A 21,018-nucleotide genomic window follows, 5' to 3' on the forward strand; every position below is an offset into this window, starting at 1 on the left:
ATATATACCCCGTGTGTGTGTGTGTGTGTGTGTTTGTTTGTGTGATTTGCAGCCAACCCCACTCCCTACCCTGCCTGTCCCCATGTAAAACTACCTTGGGCAAAAGATTCCTGTATTTCAGGGCGGCTTCGCAATTCCATGATTCTATGACCATACAAAAAAGTTAAAAACAGACATCAATTAACCATTGTGGAGAGTTGCCTTCCTAACTGCCTCCTCCTCATATACCACAGGTTGTATAAACCTGCATGCTTTGACTTTTTGGCCTAGACTTCGCTTCCGTTAAAACAGTGGAGGCAGTGACCAGGAAATAAATAAACCACACATTTGATTTTTATTGTTATTAAGGACTGTAGCCAATGTCAGTCCTACTCAGAGTAGACCTACTGCACACAAGTAACTTTGGTTCATTAATTTCAGTGGGTCTCCTCTGAATATAGCATAGTTGGATACAACTCTCAAGGACTATAAACCCCTTCACTGTAGTCTTTGCTGTTTTTGTCACTGCTTGGAATAATGCTTGCTGAGTGGTAATTGCCATGGGTAGTAGTAGTAATTTATTATTTATACCCCACCCATCTGGCTGGGTTTCCTCAGCCACTCTGGGTGGCCTCCAACAAAAGATTAAAAATACATTAAAACATCAGTCATTAAAAACTTCCCTAAACAGGGCTGCCTTCACATGTCTTCTAAACAGCAGATGGTTGTTTATTTCTTTGACATCTGATGGGAGGGCATTCCACAGGGCAGGTGCCACCACCAAGAAGGCCCTCTGACTGGTTCCCTGTGACTTGGCTTCTCGCAGCGAGGGAACCGCCAGAAGGCCCTCAGCGCTGGACCTCAGTGTCCGGGTTGAATGATGGGGGTGGAGACGCTCCTTCAGGTATACTGGACCGAGGCCGTTTAGGGCTTTAAAGGTCAGCACCAACACTTTGAATTGTGCTCGGAAACGTACTGGGAGTCAATGTAGGTCTTTCAAGACTGGTGTTATGTGGTCTCGGCGGCTGCTCCCAGTCACCAGTCTAGCTGGGAGGGTGGCTGGTGCCTTTCTGTCTGATTTGTGGCATTTGGGTGGCTAGCGTTGGGGGCAGAATACCCAGCTGGATAGATTCAGGGAGTACTCCAGCAGGGCTCCTCGTATTCTGAAGCCTTCTGCAGTAGTTGGACGTTTTGCTGGTGTTTGTTCATTTGCTGGTGTTGGTTTGCTCTAGGAACAGAGGCAAGGAGACAGAGGGCCAGATCAGTTATTCCATTCTTCAGGAAACCCTCCATTGGGCTGGTGTGCCCCACCCTCCAGGAAGGATGGAAGAAGCACACTTGTGTGTACCATGCTTATTGGACAGAACGCTTCCCCATCTATATATGATGCAGTCCCCCCCCCCCTTCCCATTCTTTCTGGCAACAGTCGGAAATGCTGTGCTCAAGTGCAGTACAAATCACTTCCCCTGTTAACTTTTGCTCCAAAGTGTAGGGAAGGGCTATGTAGGCAGGCTGAGTGCTTTCCTTACGCAGTGGATGAACGGATCCAGAGGCAAGCCAAACCCAGTTGCCGTAGCAGCCATATCAGCCCGAATGCCCTTGAAAGAATCTCAGAACAGCAACACTGAACTTGATGTGGAAACAGCTCTTTCTGTCTTCTTTTGCTGTCTTCCTCCCTCCCACACCCCCTAGGGGGCACTGATTCAGATGTTTATGCCTTTGAGGGGCTGCTACATGAGTGCTGATCTGCAGATAAGTTCTTGTTTAGCACCTTTGCAGGCCAAAGGAATCTGCCTTCCTCACTTTCCAGCTGATCCTTTCTGTTGGCCAAGTTTTTCTTTCTTTAAACCAGCCTCCAATGGTGCAAAATTCAGATTCCAGCACTCTTAACTTTAAAATACTGTTAATGAGTTTGTTTTATTGTTTCACTTTTTTTTTAAAAAAAGAGTTTTCTAAAGTTTGCAGTCTTTCGGAATAAACAGCAAAAAAGATTTCTCTTCCCTATCGGAATACCTAGAAGCTGAGTGAGCTTGCAAGGGAGCCCTAGCCAGGTATGATGGCCTTATTGGGAAGCCCTGGAATACAAAAGCCATTGAGCCTTGCAACAGAAACAGGTGTGTTTATGTGTTGCCGCTTCCTCTCTCTCTTTTCCAGCAGGGCATATGATTGCCAAGCCCTTCCTGATCGGCTTTATTAACTTTAGAATAGTTGATGATTCTTCTGCAGTGATGAGTGGCGCTACCTGCCAAGCTGGAACAGACTTCACCTTTGACGTCCAGTTGGGTGTGTCTGTGGATACTATTTTAAGCTTTGCTTGCAAACAGCGTCTCAGAGATAACTGAGAGTAGCGGAGCTGTACTAACTACAGCTATTCAGCCTGTACTGAAATGGATACCAAATCTTCAGGACCAGCTCCCGTCGGCACAGCGCCTGAAAATATTCCTTCAGGAGTGGATGTTTTCAGAACCATACCGTATGCCTTGATTCTGCCAGAGCTGGTAAGTCAAACGACTTCCTTTAATTATAGTTATTTGATTCCATATAGTATAATGCAGTTCATGTATGCTCCTTGTAGCATTTATGCATGGCCGGGAGTTTTGGCTTCTGGCATGGGCATGAAATATGCAGATTGATACACACACACACACACACACACACACGTGTACATAGATAATCCACAAAAGGAAATCCATTGCACATCAAAAGGTCTCCACACATCTCACTTACTGGATCAGAGAATGCAAGCTTAAAGCTGCTGTGCATCTGAATTTGCACCAGCGTGCCAATCTGATTGCTATCCATCTGCATCACTGTTGCTTTCAATGGGCGCTGAAATTATTTTAAAATATTTTTGGAGCGCCTATTCCGATTATTCCAAGGATATTGATGTTGCAATCTGTTGGGATAAAACCTGGATGGCAAAGATCCCAAGAATTGGGGCTTTTGAAAAGGACAGGCACTCAAAAGATGGGATCCCTAAGGGAGGATGCAGGAAACTCATAACTCCCTGGAAGGTATGCAGGTCAGGTGCAGTGGAAGAAGTCAGGCTGGAGAGAGCCAGTTTAGATCAGTGATCTCCCACCAACTGCGAACGTAGCACCTTGCCTGTATGTCTCTTGTCCTATTTGTCAGAAAGGAGCTCAAGAGGTACAGCAGTACAGAAAATGAAACCAGGATTAGTTTAGTAGTATTGCTCACTTGCCCTATGTGAGACAGAGAGCAACAGAACGGAGTCATTTTGAGCAAGAGAAGAGAACAATGGTGTTTTGAAAGTGTGAGACAGCTTTAACTCAGACCATCAGTCCTTCGAACTCAGTACTGCATTCTCTGCCTGGCAGCAGCTCTTGTGGGCCCTGGGAAGAGGCATTTGTTATCCCCTACAACATGGCCCCTTTACATGGCAAAGCCAGGGTTTGGAGGGCATCGCTTTTGACTCTCCATAGTTATCTTGTTCCAAAAATGCAAAGAGATTCCCAGTTGATTGATCATGTTGATGAAACACCAACTGACCATGCTAGACTCTTAAAAGAAGCAATCAACCTCAGAAAGCAAAGCTAATTGAGCAGCCATCCACAATGCTGTTTGATGCTCAGTTTGACTCTCAGGGACTCGGGAGCAAACCAGTCCTCTCTAGTCCCTATTCATCTCCTTGAGGCTGATTGCTGTGAGGACATGTTCTGCTCCTGAAAGGTTCTCTCTGACCAGTTATCTTACAAATAAACTTGGAGCGAATAGCATAATGATTAGATACATTTTAGGCTTGGCTGAGCTGCATATGGTACCAAGGGGTTGAACCAGGAGTATTCACAAGTTAGACACCAGCGTTTTTTTAAGCTTAACTAATGTGGTTTGCAGTTAATCGGGCAAGGCTGGGGTTTTGGCCATTTACCTGGGACCTTGGTTTGAGTGTCAGTTACTCAGTTTGGGAGGGGGGTGGCAGAAAACATGGAGTTTGTAGCACAAAACTAGCACAAAACTTTGGCACCTGTCTGGAGTCCATTGGAAAAGGTTGGTTTTTTTGGCATTAAAATTGTGACCCTGTGTCAATTACTCGGTTTGAGGTCTGGCACGAAATGTGGGGATTCGTGGCACAAAATGGCACAAAACTAGTGCTAAACTTTGGCATCAGGCTGCAGGGGAATCCAGAATTTTGGGGTCACACGGTAATGAAGCTGTTGATTTATACAGGTGAGAGGAGCAGGCGGATTTAAGTAACTGGGACTTTGGGGGCAGAGTTCTGCTAGCTGACATGCAAAGCAGAGAGGTCCAAAATCAGCTGCACTAACCATCCCCGAAGACATTCTTACACACATTTATCTGGAGGTTAGTCTATTGATTCCAAGAGTTTCCTTTCAAGTCCGCATACTTTGGGTATGAGCCCATGATACGGAAAATGTGGCAGAGAAACTCAAGAGCTGAAGCCCATTTGCGTTCCCCGTGAGCTTTATGACGTGTGGACTTTAATGCTGTCGGACTTTGCCTCTGATAAGTGAAGGACCTCTTGAGCGAAGGTTGCCTTCGTCACAAATCCAGCAAATTACAATAAATGCCCCAATGGCGCTGATGACAAAGACTTCGCAAGAAGAAATCTCTGCGCTCTGAAATGGAAAGCCAGCGCTCCTGTGATATGACTGACACACCTTACTTACCTAATGGTTATGGAATGCCCATTAAGGAGTGTGGCAAGCAATGCATTTTCAGTTAAAAGGACGACACTGAGGTGGGGGCAGATCAGAGGAACAGCAGCTGCTAACAGGCATGGGGGAAAGTGGCAAAGCCTTGGAGCTTTGTTTTCTTCCGCAAACCTTTTTATACTCTGCGAAATGGGCAGTGTTCATATCAGAACTGTTCGTGTGCACCACAAAAAGTTTTGGCTTCTTTGTTTGGAAGATTGGGCAGATTAATGGATCCAAATGGCAAAGGTCTATCAGATTAGGAACACAGAAAGCTGACCTGCTGTGGGGCCCTTCAGACAGGGGTTTTGAGAGCCAGTGTGGTGTAGTGGTTAAGAGCGGTAGTCTCATAATCTGGGGAACCGGGTTTGAGTCTCCGCTCCTCCACATGCAGCTGCTGGGTGACCTTGGGCCAGTCACACTTCTTTGAAGTCTCTCAGCCCCACTCACCTCACAGAGTGTTTGTTGTGGGGGAGGAAGGGAAAGGAGAATGTTAGCCGCTTTGAGACTCCTTAAAGGGAGTGAAAGGCGGGATATCAAATCCAAACTCTTCTTCTTCTTCTTCTTCTTTTGTTGCAGGTGTCTACTTTAGCTACTGCAGCATGCTTTGGTGAACTGTTCATGCATTAGTGGTGGATTTATACTGGACTTGTCCACACATCATTTTGCTTTATTAGATGTTCTTCGGTGCTTCCCCAGTGCTAGTGCATCTGGCGGGGCTCTCTTGCAATAGAGTGCAATAAAAGCAGGACAAAACAAACAAACTATAACCACCTCCGGAACATCTGTGGTGCAGTTGACTTGCAATGCACACACATCTAACTTGCACAAATTCAGCCTTACATGTTTGGCCTAAAATAATAAAGAGGGAACAAGTGTCCAGGGAAACAAATGTTAGCAATGCCACCCACTATTGCACTCACCTGGGGAGAGAGTTCAGAGGTGCAGGGAGTGTGTTCCGCAGCCTTTGGGGGCTTTCATGCCTTGCTTGAGAGCTTCTCAGAGGCATATCTTTGCCTTTTTAAGGAAATAGGTTGGATTAGACGGGCCTTTGGCCTCTCTGTTATGTTCTTATGAACTGTAATAGAATGTGGTGGGTGCAACTGAGGAAGTTAAGTCCAACCAAGTCCCACTGAAAAGCATTCCTCTTGTGCAGCTTCTTGTAAACACAAGTGGGGCTTGTGCAAGGAGGATCTGCAATAGCTTATGCCTTTAGTTACAAAAGAGTATCTCTCTGTGCATTTTTCATTTCCTGCAGACCACAGTGGGCTTACAGGACTTTTCTCAAAGAAAGATCCTAAATTCTGTAAACAAAATAACGTTCTAGGTAAAGACGCTTTAAAAAATTGTACACAACCGTGCCACACAGAGAGCTTCTGACTTTAATCTCATGGGCTTAGATAATAATTAGGATTCTGCCAGTGGAAACATCCTCTGAGCGGAATGTTACCTGCTGGATGCTCGCACCAGTAGAGGCAAAGTCCACCAATTCGCCCTTTCCTCTGTAGCCTATTGATCCTCCCCGACTAAAATGTGCTTGGGAGGTTTCGGGGACCGTCCTGAGCAGTACAGTGGTACCTCGGGTTAAGTACTTAATTCGTTCCGGAGGTCTGTTCTTAACCTGAAACTGTTCTTAACCTGAAGCACCACTTTAGCTAATGGGGCCTCCTGCTGCCGCTGTGTTGCTGCTGCCCAATTTCTGTTCTTATCCTGAAGCAAAGTTCTTAACCTGAGGTAATATTTCTGGGTTAGCGGAGTCTGTAACCTGAAGCGTATGTAACCTGAAGCGTATGTAACCTGAGGTACCACTGTATTTTGAAACGGAAGGCCTGATTTCACCTCTGCGTGACCCACCCTTGAGAACCTGTCTGGTTGCTTCTCAACAAGGGTGGGTCTGTGCCTCTCTTGAAAGCGATCCTTCCTCATCAGCCCTCAGTGGGGAGTGTAGGACTGAGTAAGCAGAAGCTGAGAGATACCTGTTAGTGGATATGAAAAGCTCAATGCCAGATTCCCCCCAACCCCACCCCTTGTTGTCACTGAAATGGTAGCTCTGGCTCAGGGTAGGTCTCTGGGAACATCTTTGTGAAATATGTGCATATTTATAGCGGCTGCTCAAGTAGGTATGCAGGAACTGACATCCTAAGAGAATTGTGAGGCTAGGTTCTTCTTGAAGAATTAATGATCCAGAAAACTCATTGCCTGTTCATAATGAAATGTTTGCACAAATCATATGAAGTATGTCCTATAGATAAACACAGGTTCTTTTTGTTTTTGTTTTAATTTTCTCTCTGTGCCAATATCTGTCTCCTGAATTAGGCTTCACAGGTGTACATATTTTACCTGTACATTTTGCCCCACACAGTAAATAGCATCTTTTTCTTTCTTTTTTATGGGGGATTAAATTGTCCTTCTCCATTGCCGTGGTCCCAATCCAACACCACAACACCACCACATGGCTGCTATTAGTTTTTAAAAACTGCAGGGGTTGTATCTATGGATTTGCAGCACCATGATCTATTTGGGTGGTTGTCGCCAACCCAATCAGAAGACAGGTCATTGGTCCATTTTGCTCAGTATACTGTCTATGTTGATTTACAGTAGCTCGCCAAAGTTTTGGACAGGGATCTTTTTCGTCCCATTCTAGAAATGTCAGAGATTAAACTCACAGAATCATAGCCCATTCCCTATGGAACTGAGGGTATAAGATGCCTGATCTATCCTGTGTATAAACACCCTACTCCAGTCTGGAGTTTCTGTGCGTGCTGTGAAGTTCACACTTAGCTCCTATGCTTGCAGATGTTCCCACTCACTTCATTTATAGTGTAAGATGTCCAAACCCAAATAGTTCATGGAATCTTTGCTATTCGGCATTAAGCATGGTGCAACACAGTCATGGTCTATGCCGTTAAGCTATTTGAACGGATGATTAGAATACCGGGTTTGCATCCTACTCCTTTTATCAGCCATTCTCATCTTATAGCAGAGCGGCTGGCTGGCTGCAGGTAGCTTCCTGCCAATGTAAGGAACGTGGGAAAGGAGAAAAGTAATCAATCTTCTGAAGAGAATCTAGGATGGGTGCAGAAAGATGTGATGAGAGAGAGAGGGGAGAGAGCGAGAGAGAGAGATCTTACAGCACATCCTTCAGCCATGAGGTGAAGCCACCTTCCTCCTGGCTTTCGAACAGAGATGAGACAGATCTTGGTCCTGGCTTGGTGGTCAGTCTTGCCCCTTCCACATGCTTCAGGAAGGCTGCCCACCATTTTTTAAAAAAATGATTTTTTAATACAGTTGTATCTTGGGTTACAGATGCTTCAGGTTACAGACGCTTCAGGTTACAGACTCCGCTAACCTAGAAATAGTACCTCAGGTTAAGAACTTTGCTTCAGGATGAGAACAGAAATTGCGCGCCTGTGGCGTGGCAGCAGCAGGAGGCCCCATTAGCTAAAGTGGTACCTCAGGTTAAGAACAGTTTCAGGTTAAGAACGGACCTCTGGAACGAATTAAGTTCTTAACCCGAGGTACCACTGTAAAAGAAGGCTGAATGTTAAAGAATTTATCCATCTGTCCATTGCATTATTTCTTTATTTGTCTAATGAAACTTTTTGAAGTGCAAAGCCTTAGTGGAAAGTGGAATGGTTTGTTGGTGACATTACAGGGACATAGTTCATCAGTCCTGTACAGGTCTTCTGTTGCAGATCTACAGATCACACAGAACACCCTCGCAAAGTCAATTCTGGAGAGGAATAGGTACAACAGTGCAACCCTATGCATGTCCACTCAGAAGTTGGTTGCGTTGTGTTCAGTGGGACCTTTGCCCAAGCAAAGGTGCCTAGGACTGCAGCTTTAAACTTGCCAGAGGGAGGCCCCATTCCAGAGCAGCTCCAATGCTCTATAAATGTTATATGTTTCTTCACCCACAGAGAAGTAAACAGTAGCTTTATTCACAAAGCAAAATAAATAAAACGTCTTAACTCAAAGCCATGTTTGTGCCAATTTGCACGGAGAATTCCCCTAATGCAGGCATCCCCAAATTCGGCCCTCCGGATGTTTTGGGACTACAACTCCCATCATCCCTAGCTAACAGGACCAGTAGTCAGGGATGATGGGAGTTGTAGTCCCAAAACATCTGGAGGGCCGACTTTGCTTATGACTGCCCTAATGTATTAATACTTCTTTCAATGACTACTTCTGGGTGTTTATTAAGTTGCTAAGAGAGCCAAGAACGAAATTTTCAGGGGGAAAGCCATGCTCTTTTTGTGTGTGGCAGAAACGACCAATGTCACATGTACAACATGGGTTGTAGTCAATTATTTTTTTGCTAAGAAATTAATAGACCCATGTTACCTATGTACATTATTTTCAGTGGGTCCCCATACATTTAAAACACCCCCCCTCCCCCAAAGAATCTCGAGAACTGTAGTTTACCCTTCACAGAGCTACAGTTCCCAGTTAACAAACTGCAAACAAACACATTGGCTAGTCTTTAAGGTGCTGCAGGACCCTATGTTGCTTTAGAATAAAGATGTGTGGTTGTTGTTTTCACGATGACTTGTTTGCAAGCCTCTGTTTGTTCATCAGCAGAAATAGCTGCAATGTACTCCCAAGAATCAGGTTCAATGACTCCTGGGTGGAGACCTTGAAAAGAGCTGAGAGAGGCAGAAAGGGATGGCTGGGTGTGGAGCCCAGGGTGAAGACACGGTGAAAAGAATCAGGTTCACAGAGGGCATGTGTTGCCTTAGTAACAAGGCCTGAGAGAAGAGAACATCACTGCTGGGAGTTTGTAGTTATGAGGCAGTCACACAGCACAGAGATGGACGACTGGTCAGTCCAAGGCAGTTTTGTGGGGAAGGCACACTTGTCCTTTGTGAGTTGACAGTAGGTTCAGATTAATGAGATCTGCTAATAAATTTTCATGGACTGGCAGGATGCAGAGGAATGGTGGGAGGAACCAGTTTAGGAACCCCCAAGGGAAGAAGGCTCAAATCCGGGGAGTGGTGGTGGGACAATGATGAGTGGGCAGAGGGGAAAAACTGGGAGGAGAAGGTGTCAGAAGCTGAGGAGGTAACAGGGTTTAGTGAGCAGGAAGCGGCTGTGGCAGAGCGAAGTCCAGAATCAGAGGCAGAAACTGAAGCAGGAGAGGAGGGAGGCCAAGAGGCAGAGATGAGTCTGGATGGTATGTGTTATGTACTGAAGTTCTCACCCTGGGCCAGCAGGGGGATACTGTAGATAGTTATGCAAATGAAGGATCAAAAGTGACGTTCAGTGATTGGATAGTTTGTATGCAAATGAAGGATCAAAAGTGACGTTCAGTGATTGGATAGTTTTAGAAAGTTGCAACAGTTACGCTGTTCTGGAGCTCTATATAAGCAGGCTGACTGAGCTCTTCAGTTCAGTTCTGTTTTGGCCTCGGAATAAACAAGAGCTGTTTGAAGAATCGCTGTGTCGTCTGATATGTTCGCCCACAACATAACAGTATGTGTGTCCCACTCCTGCTGTGACAAGTTCCTGTCCCCCTGGTCTCCCAGAACCAGTGGAGGCATGAAAAGGACAGAGGGGAGGTTAGATTCACACAGGCGCGGTCTCCAATTGCTTGGGGGGAAACCCTGGAGAGGAAGGGACTTAGGCAGCTCTGGGGAGGCGGGGACTTTCAGTCTCAGCAACTGCTTCATGGAGGCAAGACTTGCCAGATATAAGTTGCTGTGCTCATTAGGTCTGTACAGATCATATTTTTGCTAATCAAGAGTTAACTCCAACTTGCACAGTGTGATTTACTGCAGGCTCACTCCTGGCAGTGCTTAACCGTGCAAGGCTCTGCTCTTGGCAAAATTGCCTGAAAAGCAATAGCTAAGGATATATCCAGGCAGCTCTGATCTGAATAGTTGGGTGGGTGCACCACACCTTGTCTCAGACATGAAGGACTCTTCAGCCCAGTTGCAACCCAGAGAGCTTGCACAACACTTTTAACCACTGGAAGATCTTTCTCTTCCCTTCCAACCGAAACTGGGCAAATCAGTCCATTTTGCTTCCTCTCAGTTTCTTTCTTCTTCTTCTCAGTCCTCGGTTGTCCATATCAGCTTGTGATTTTTTAAAAAAGTCCTTGTGAAGATTCATCAGCATTTTGGTGCAAAAATTCTCCCAATCTGCACATTTTTGCATGCAGTTTTGCCCAGAACACATTTTTGCAAAGCAATTTCCCCCTAGTATAATGCCTTTTCACGGATGTGTGCATTTCATGACCCTAGTACGTGCATTTTTGCACACAATACTCGGCTGGTGGGCTGCCCTGCTAAATTCAAAATGCTAATTCAGAGTGGGCAGCTCTGTCCTGTACACTGTGAAATGGATTTTTTACTTTATAACTGTAGAGGTAATGTGTAAAGCAGGGGATGGCAAGGTTTACCTCGCCTGGGCCGGTTCACTCCAGCAGAGATCCCTCTGTGGGCTGGATTGCTCTTGTGCCTGCGATTTCCGGCGTCTGTGCCGACGCAATTTCCGGCACTGCAGAAGCAAGTCCCTGCACCACGCTGCGCCAGTTTAGTGTAGAGCACAGGAACTCGCCAAGCGGGCGGCTCAGTTCGGGGGCAGCTGGGGGGCCGGTTAAAGGACCCCCATGGGCTGCTTGTGGCCCAGGGGCCTTAGGTTGCCTAGCCCTGGTGTAAAGCATATGTAATGAGCTTTTGAATCAAAGCATACAGTGATTTTGAGGACTTTTTCTCACAAAGCTGCTCTTTATTTCATTTTTTAATCATTCCCCCTGTTTGCTACTGTTTGACAGATGGGTAAAATCTAATATTTCAAGGTTGCTTATAAAGTGATCAAGCAGAAACTAACCTGCCGTTGACCTTATGAAGAATGAGAGAGGGTTTCGCAACTGCTAGGTGTGCACTCCAGTCTCACTTCCTGCACTCTGTTCAATCTAGATTTGGATGTCAAAATGCCTTAGAATATGGGTGGCCAACCCACTGTCCGACAGATGTTGCTGGACGATGTTAGAAGAACCTGGCTAGATCAGAGCAAAAGTCTACTTGGTTCAGTATCTTTTTTTCCATTTATTTTTTCCATTTTCATTTTCAAAAGCAGGAACAGAGAGCTTGCTTAATCCCTCTCCCCTCCCGCTCGTTCCACTTACAACTTCATACCAAATACAGCATGTATACATATACCATATGACTTCCCTTCCACCCTTTTCCTGGTTCCTTTGCTTTTCTACTACTCTGCGTAATCCACATCTTTTTAATCATCCAATTTGTTATCTATTAAAAACTCTTATCTATTTCAGCTCTGCTGGATTTACTCCAGACCTGCTAAGCTACGTATTTGTTTATACTGGTTCTTAAAATATTCAATAAACATTACCCATTCCTCCTTGAATTCCTTATCTTCATTTTCTCTTATCCTGTTCATCAGACCAGCTGGTTCAGCATATCTGAACATTTTACACTGCCATTCTTCCTTAGTGGGTACCATACTTCTTATCCACATTTGTGCCAATATTGGGTTCTAGCTGCAGCCATGGCGTATAGCCATAAACTCTTTTTTTTGGGGGGGGGGACTCCATTATTACCATCCTCAAGAGGAAAATCTCAGGTGTTTTGGGGAAAGTTTAATTTTTTTAAAAAAAATTCATTATATTTAGTTTCCCAATACAGTGGTACCTCGGGTTACATACACTTCAGGTTACATACGCTTCAGGTTACAGACTCTGCTAACCCAGAAATAGTACCTCGGGTTAAGAACTTTGCTTCAGGATGAGAACAGACATCTTACAGCAGCGGCGCGGCAGCAGTGGGAGGCCCCATTAGCTAAAGTGGTGCTTCAGGTTAAGAACAGTTTCAGGTTAAGAATGGACCTCTGGAACGAATTAAGTACATAACCAGAGGTACCACTGTATTCCTTAATTACTTTATAGGACCACCACATGTGGAAAAATGATCCCTCATTTTCCTTACACTTCCAACATAAACCTTTTTCTTATTTAGACATTTTTGTCAGTCTGGTGGGTGTTAAATACCATCTGTATCCTAGTCTCACAGTGACCAAGCAGATGCTCATGAAAAGCCCAGAAGAGTGAGCTGTGCTTGCCATTTCTAGCAACTGGTTTTCAGAGGCACCAGAGGCACAAACACCAGAGCTAGAAAAACATACTCTTATAGATTTGAAGGGGAACCCCCTAATCCCTAGAAATTAATAAATGGTAGGATTGTGTTGATTTGGCATGTGAAGAGAGAAATACAAGCTGCAGAGGAATTCCTGGGCTAGCCTGTGCAAAAATGACCTGGCCAAGCCTGGGCCATTAAGAAGCAATACAGGGCCATTGAGGGACATCGGCAATGCAAAAGAAATGCTCTCCCCCTTGCCCTGAGGGGTGAACAAAGACTGGGAGGGTTGGAAGGTTGCCTGGGTAATTGGGTGTGAGGCGATAGAAAGAGAGTCCTGAGCAAGGGTTGCTGGGAAGAAGGAAAGTTAGATTGGGATCCATCTTGGACAGGCTGGCTGAAGGCTGGCTGGGAGAAATGCCTTAGATTCCAGGGCTGCGCTGCTATGGGGGACAAGCCACAGGGGACCATGCTGTAAGATCTGGACTCCCCTCATAAAGACTGAAGGTGTACATAGGTGAATAAGCCATATTTCTTAAAGCTACGACAGTCTCCGCCATGTCTCAATTCTCCAAAGGAACACAGACCCTGGAAACCCATTGCTTGGCAGAGAGAAAGGGAAGGCAACCCAACTTTTGTAACAATACTCACTGTGGCTAGAAGCCATTGATAGCTTTATCAACCACAAATTTGTCTAATTCTCCTTCAAAGCCATCCAAGTTGGTGGCCACCACTTCATGTTGTAGGAACCAATTCCACCATTTAACTAAGCACTGTATGAAGAAGCAGTGACTTTTGTCTGCCCTGAATCTTTCAACATTCAAGTTCCTTGGACGGCTCTGGGTCCTAATCCTATGAGAGAATGAGGAAAATGTCTCTATGCCCACTTTTCCTGCACCATGCATAATTTATGCACCAGTATTGCTTACCGTAGTTTTAAACTACAACTCCCACAATCCCCAGTGATGGGCCGTGTTCACTTGGGCTGATAGGGGTTGGAGTCCAACAAATCTACACAGACAGAACCGAAGCAGACTGATGTGGCATTAAATGGGTACAGCAAGGCTTATAATTGTGCCTTCCTTTCCCCTTCTTTGCAGATCTTTGGCTGCTGGGTCTGGATCCTCGTAGCAGCTACCAATGTGTACTTCCCTTTGCTGCAGGGATGGGTCATGTATGTCTCTCTCACTTCCTTTCTCATCTCGCTGATGCTTCTAATGTCCTACCTGTTTGGCTTCCACAAAAACTTCGCCTCCTGGAGAATCCTGGTAAGAGGTGGGACACACACAGAGTTTATGCCATGTACAGGATGCAAATTTAGAAAACACATTGCTATTTATTAATTGAATTTATACACCGCCCTATACCCGGCGGTCTCAGGGCGGTTCACAGAATAAAATCAAGATATAAAACCACAAAATACATAATAAAAATAAAAACAACAACCCAATAGCCCCCCAAACCCCACATTTTAAAAGGGCAAAGGATGTAAATCAGATCAACCAAAGGCCTGGTTAAAAAGGAACGTTGTTGCCTGGTGCCTAAAGGTGTATAATGAAGGCAAACTTCCCTGGGGAGAGCATTCCACAGACGGGGAGCCACTGCAGAGAAGCCTATTCTCATGTTGCCACCCTCTGGAACTTGCTACAGTGGTACCTCGGGTTACAGACACTTCAGGTTATAGACGCTTCAGGTTACAGACTCCGCTAACCCAGAAATAGTACCTCGGGTTAAGAACTTTGCTTCAGGATGAGAACAGAAATTGCGTGGCGGTGGCGCGGCGACAGTGGGAGGCCCCATTAGCTAAAATGGTACCTCAGGTTAAGAACAGTTTCAGGTTAAGAACGGACCTCCAGAACGAATTAAGTTCTTAACCTGAGGTGCCACTGTTATTATTTTGCAGCTTGTTTTAGCTGTTGTAATGCACTGTTCCAGATGCTGTGTGATTTTTAATTGCATTTTTAAAAATTCCTTCTTTGATTTCTTACAGATAGTATTTCACGGCATTGCAATTTAGCAAATAAGTAATGCAGTGAAATACAATGTAAATAAATGAGAGCAACAGTAAAACTACAATTAGAAATCAATATGAATGCTTTAATGAGACGGGTGTGCTGTCTCCCATCTCCAACCACAAACCCACAGGCATGCCCTAAACCAGGGGTCGGCAAGGCTTACTGGGCATGGGCCAGATCACTCCCGCAGAGATCCTCCGTGGGTCGGACCGGCACAGCGTGACGCCGGAAATCGCGTCCGCATGTCTGCAGCTTCGGAAATCGCGCCTGTGCAGAAGCGATTTTCGGCGTCTGGGCATGTGCAGAAGTGATTTCTGGAGCCGCTTCCGGCCCATGGGCCTTAGGTTGCCGACCTCTGCCCTAAACCACCAGAAGGAAACTCATGGACCACTGGTGATCCAGTGACCATAATTTGGAACCCCTGACCTAGGGAAACCATCAGCATCCAGCATAGCTCTCAGGGCTGATCCAAGTCAATCTGGCAGCTGAGGCGAACCACAAAATGGCGCCCCCTCCTTGACACGGGAGAAGGGGGGTGGGTGAAGATCTACAGCAAGAACAAGGCCAGAATAAAGATCTACACCGGGATCTGCTGCCCCTTTGGATCCTTTGATCACCTTGCCTCATGGGTGGGCCCGCCCCCAGTGCTATTTTTCTAGAAAAAGAGGTGCTGGAACTCACCACGAACCCCTCCCTCATTCTCTTAGAATGGCAATGGCACCCACCTGAGAGGTGCCGGAACTGAGTTCCAGAGAGTTCTGGCTGGAAAAAAAGCCCTGCCTGGCCCTGATGGTTCCTGCACCCTCTCCTCATGACAACTAACATATCTTCTAAACCTGCACAATGTACATAACATAGACTGCAGAACTGAACTTTTCACTTTTTAAAAGGCCCTGATCTGGACACGAACCTGTTGCTCTTCTTCTGCTTTTTAGGATAGCCTTTACCATGGAGCTACTGGCATCCTCTACATGAGTGCTGCAGTCCTGCAGGCCAATGCAACCATCCGCTCGGAGACAGAAGTGCCCCCAGAGTCTTCGCCCCTCTACTATCAGCTCAATGCTGCTGCTACGGTGAGATAACTCTTATGTGCTCCACCAGCTGAATTTGGTTTGGTATGTTTGTGAATGTGGGGTCAAGGGGAGGCCAAGTTCAAGTCACCCTGCTTCTGCTACGGACTCACCATGTTGTTGTTGTTCAGTCGTTTAGTCGTGTCCGACTCTTCGTGACCCATGGACCAGAGCACGCCAGGCACTCCTGTCTTCCACTGCCTCCCGCAGTTTGGTCAAACTCATGCTGGTAGCTTCAAGAACACTGTCCAGCCATCTCGTCCTCTGTTGTCCCCTTCTCCTTGTGCCCTCAATCTTTCCCAGCATCAGGGTCTTTTCCAGGGAGTCTTCTCTTCGCATGAGGTGGCCAAAGTATTGGAGCCTCAGCTTCAGGATCTGTCCTTCCAGTGAGCCCTCAGGATAGGTTTGATCTTCTTGCAGTCCATGGGACTCTCAAGAGTCTCCTCCAGCACCATAATTCAAAAGCATCAATTCTTCGGCGATCAGCCTTCTTGCTGCGCGTTAATATCTCTTAGCCCAGGTGTGGGGAACCTTCAGATGTTGCTGAACGACAACTCCCACCATCCCTGGCCAGTGGCCATGCATTGTTGGGGCTGATGGAACCTGAAACTCAGTAACACCCAGAGGGCCAAAGGTTCCCCACACCTGTCTTAGCCTTGGTGAAACCCATCTGTAAAATGGGTGCAATAGTTCATGGGATCACCATGATGCTTATTGACAGGCTGAAAAATATTTTGCCAACTAAAAGGGCGTATCTTTCAACTAGCAATAAACCCCATCCAATTGGGCTTCTGTTGATTATATACCCAGTGAATCATTTGATTTTGATCTCCTATTTTGTTAATATAATAACCACCATATTTTACCTTATTTCGGCACTTTCAAAGGCAGAGATGTCACTGATTGCTTCTTTGTCCAAATATGCTTTGTTGTGCAACCTGTGATCTTTTGCACTGAACGAAGTCAATTTATCTGCCAGGATAATCCTGAATCACGACATAAAGAATATGGCAGGTGGCAGGTGGACTTTATCCATGCCTTTTATTAGCAGTAACTTGGTACCTAAGTCTCCTTTCCATGAAGGAAAGGACTGCTTCCATGTGTGTAAGGACTTCTGATTCAGTGAAGCAGTGTGTGCAATTTTTGCTGTATGTCCTCTACAACCTCCCAGGTCACCCCTCATCCTGTCCTGCAAGTTCTTCCAACCAGCAGCGGCTGATGTCCATTGGAGCTGGTAGGGCAGAATGTAGGGAGCCTAAACAGTAGTTAGATCCAGTCAAAGACAAGCAGAGCCAACAAATTCTGGTTTTGTCTCCATCCTCCTCCCTGCTGAGTTCTACCAGGGGCAACACCGAGTCTAAGGAGCAGGAAGCTGACAGAAACTGCCAGCCTTGGACTGGCTGTAAGAAGGTCAGGCTGGCTGGGAACAGATCTGAGTTTGGTAGGGCAGTACCTCATTCACTTTTTGTGGGGGAGAACTGTAAATTTTAAGCTGAAACCTGGCAGAAGAATGTGATGACATTCGTATGTAATGCTAAACCACGATTTAGTGCTAGGAGAATGAGCCCATGCAAGTCTTGAACTTGTGCACTCCTCCCTCTTGCACACCCATGAGGAAGGGTTCAGAAGCTCCCGCTTCCATTGTCGAGTAACCCCAGGTTATCATGACATCCAAAGCAAGGGAAACTATGGTTAGTCTTAACTATGATTGGCTAAAGCAAGGCATCTTCAAACCATGGTTTATGAAGCGGTAGTTTTACTAAATCACTGTTGTGATTAAACGCAGTTTATACTGTTGTTAGTCACAAATGGAGGCGGGAGCTCCTGGTTTTTTGCACTAGAAGAGGGAAGGGAGAAATGTGCTAGCCCAAGCCTCTCACAGGCTCATCTGTAATGTTAAACAGTGGTTTAGCAAATTGAGGAAATGTAGCCTATTTGTATACTCCAAAGACTCTTTGATTTTCTTTGTATGAAAAACTTAGTACAATAAATCTCAGTGAGTCTTGATGATACACACAGGAATTCAGGGGGAAGTTTATACCACTCAAGATTTAAAGGGCAAATTGTTGGTGCCGTGCTGTTTATGCCTCATCACATTAGAATAGATTACATCCATTTCCCACTGATTAGCTCAATTAATAAAATGCAGTGTTCATCTGATAGGTTGTTTTTGTTCATTGTCATAATTTGCTAATCTAATTCTAATCAGGTAGCGCATGACACACTTTGGTGGGTAAACATTTGTTAGCTGCACCTACTTAGTTGTTCCCATGAAATTATGATGACAAGGGGCTCCAGAGTCACAGCCCTTCATTGCCACTGGCATCTAAGCATTTGCCTTGGAGCAATCAAGGCTGACTGTCAGTGTCTCTTTCATTTTCCTGGGATGTGACATCCGTAACCGTTTGGATTTGAGGTAGGAAAGGGCCATAGCTCCAATATATGAGTGTGTGTTTTGTATCCAAAAGCTCCTGGGCTCAATCCTCAGCGTCTCCGGAGAAAGCTGGGAAAGACTCCAGGTATTTTGAAACCCTGGGGAGCTGCTACCAGTCAGTGGAGGCAATACTAACCTAAATGGACCAATGGTCTAACTCAATATAAGGCAGCGAAGTTCTTATGCGGTGAGGTGAAGGCAGATTTGAACGTGGTGAGAGAAAGAGAAACAACTTGAAGTTTTGTTTTGGTGAAGTGCTGCAAGTTGCTTTGCCCTTCAGAGTGTACGTGGGAATCTTACCCAAACTATGTGGCAGCAGAGTCCGATTTGCTACCGATGAGACAAGGGCTGGAGAACTGCAGGCAATTTGGGGAGTGTTAAGTTGTGGGTGAACATATCAGACGACACAGCGATTCTTCAAACAGCTCTTGTTTATTTACAGGCCAGGACAGAACTGAACTGAAGGGTTCAAGCCAACTTGCTTATATAGAGCTCCAGTACAATGTAACTGTAACAACTTTCTGTAACTATCCAATCACTGAACGTCACTTTCAATCCCTTATTTGCATATGTGGACCTGAGTAAAAACTATCTACAGTATCCCCCTGCTGGCTCAGGGTGAGAACTTCAGTACATAACAGGGAGCATGCAGTTTGTAAATAAGAAGGGAAGGGATTCCTGGTGTTATGTACTGAGTTGAATAGGATCCAAAATGCAGCAGCCTGATTGGTCTTAGAACAATAGGATTCAGAATGCAGCAGCCTGATTGGTCCTAGAACAATAGGCTCCTGAATGCAGCAGTCTGATTGGTCCACAGGAGCCACCCAATCCAGCTCCAGATGGAAGTGAATCCGCAACCTGATTGGTCTACAGGAGAATCCCGGAATTAGCCTATCACGTGGGGCCCATTGTGTAAATAATGTATATAAAGCAGACATTCTGGGGGAACTTCCATTCCTCCTCACCACTATGAGCTGAATAAAGAGCATGAAATCCACACTCGACTCCTAGTATATTTCACCTGGCCTGGTTGCCATGCCAATGAGGACATGCCTTCTGAGTCCAAGATGCCCTGTGGGGTTTTTTGGAGGACCAGTTAGAGCTGGGGGACTTGTGTGTTTGATCATGGCGAAGACATGATGCCTCACCAGGGCACTCTTCAGTCCTTGACTTGAGGCCTTAATCATTTCGATCTGCAGATGTGGCACTTTTACAAGTGCCACAAAATGTCTGTTCTTCCCCAGTGAAGAACTGATCTTTCATTGTGGTTTCACCTACACTCTAGGACTCCTTGCTCACTGATATGAGTCAGGTGCTGTATTATTTCAGGCACTTGCTAAAATCCATTTTGTTTAAGTAAGCTGACCTGTATACGTAAAACTGATGTGCCTTTTAATAGGTAATTTTCTTTCTTTTTCATAATGTGCATTTTTAAACTACTGATTTTATTCATATTTTGAATCGTTTTTAGGTCACCTTGCCCTTGGCTCCTGTCTTTCACAGATAATCTTAGTGTGTATCTTATGCTTTATGTAAACCGGTTAGAGGTTTTGGCAATCAAGTGGTGTGCTCCAAATTTCATTAATTAAATAGATAAGGTGAATCTAGCCCACATGTCAGGCTGCACCAGCCTCTCCCAGCGCAGGGAGTCAAAGGTGATGCTTTTGGATTAGCACTGCCTGTCTGACTACTCCCTTTCCATCTACTTTATATAAGAGAGATAAACTATTAGAAAAGCAACAAAAGCTTCCAATATCCTCTCCTCAGAAGAAAATGACCCAGGGAAGCTGGGAGAGCAAAAACATGTTCCTATTACTCTAATCACCTCTCTTCTCCCTCCCTTTTTCTCTTTTTCAGTTCTTTGCATTCATCACCACGCTGCTGTATATTCTTCATGCCTTCAGCAACTACTACCAGTGAAAACTGCCGGGGACGTATATAACATAAGGCCTAATTTTCCCTCCATGGAATCCGTGTCCCAAAACAAATTCACATTTGCGTAAGGACAGAGCCCAGTTGAAATTGTGGCCATTCATCACCTAGCGGCACCTTCTCATTTTAGGTGAAAGAGATATTGGGTTTTATTTCAACCTGCCATTTCACTCAAGCTGTGTTGTGTAAGAAACTGCAGTAGAAATATTACCACCCAATCCTTGATAATCACAGTTATCCAGAGTCATGGTCTGTTCCCTAGAGTTGTGCCTTGGAAGACCTGTGTAAATAATACACCCATTTTTCTAAATCAGTGTGTGTTTGTGGGGGGGTTCTTCTTCAAAGTACTTGTACCATTTCCAAACCAACTCCTCTGCTGATGAAGCCGGGTATATCTGCTCTGGAACCCTAGCATGTTGCAGAGGATTCTGGGATATTTTCTAGGTGAGCACAGATAATAAGAGGCACTGGCCAAGTCTGTGGAGCCCCACCATTGCTCAGCTTAAACTCAGAAATGTGCTCTCAAATGTGTCTCACAATCTCTGCATGTCACAGGAAACTAGCCCACAACCTCTGTGTGTCACAGGAAACATGGGCAGCAGCGGGCAAACTGTCTTTCAGGGAAGCTTGTCTATGACTATATTTTTCTGACTACGTTCCTTTGAGAAGCTTCCAGACAATTCCAGAGCTTCCCCGAAGAACAGTTTGAAAACTATTCCCTCAGGCCATTTGGATAAAACCATGTTTGGCCTGACAATGACCACCGTCACAAACGAACGAATACCGTTGTCCAGATGACCATTAAGAAAGATTCATGTG

General features: G+C 45.4%; 1 protein-coding gene across 1 annotated transcript; it reads left to right on the forward strand.

Annotated features, from left to right (window-relative positions):
• The first annotated feature begins 2,203 nt into the window (after positions 1-2,203).
• Positions 2,204-20,736, forward strand: LOC308473293 (MAL-like protein). The gene is made up of 4 exons (XM_080998700.1): positions 2,204-2,477; positions 13,849-14,016; positions 15,699-15,836; positions 20,125-20,736. Exons 1-4 carry the CDS (start codon positions 2,367-2,369, stop codon positions 20,185-20,187), a joined length of 480 nt encoding a protein of 159 aa, XP_080854826.1. The 5' UTR covers positions 2,204-2,366; the 3' UTR covers positions 20,188-20,736.
• The last annotated feature ends 282 nt before the right edge of the window (positions 20,737-21,018 follow it).

Source organism: Podarcis pityusensis (assembly GCF_964106645.2).
Source record: "Podarcis pityusensis genome assembly, chromosome: 3".
In the NCBI taxonomy this organism is placed as follows: domain Eukaryota; kingdom Metazoa; phylum Chordata; class Lepidosauria; order Squamata; family Lacertidae; genus Podarcis; species Podarcis pityusensis.

Excerpts from the sequence above, each read along its gene's own strand:
- LOC308473293 (XM_080998700.1), top strand. The coding sequence starts at position 2,367 with ATGGATACCAAATCTTCAGGACCAGCTCCCGTCGGCACAGCGCCTGAA. Across the intron at positions 2,478-13,848 it reads CCTTGATTCTGCCAGAGCTG|ATCTTTGGCTGCTGGGTCTG; the intron begins GTAAGTCAAACG and ends CCTTCTTTGCAG. Across the intron at positions 14,017-15,698 it reads TCGCCTCCTGGAGAATCCTG|GATAGCCTTTACCATGGAGC; the intron begins GTAAGAGGTGGG and ends TCTGCTTTTTAG.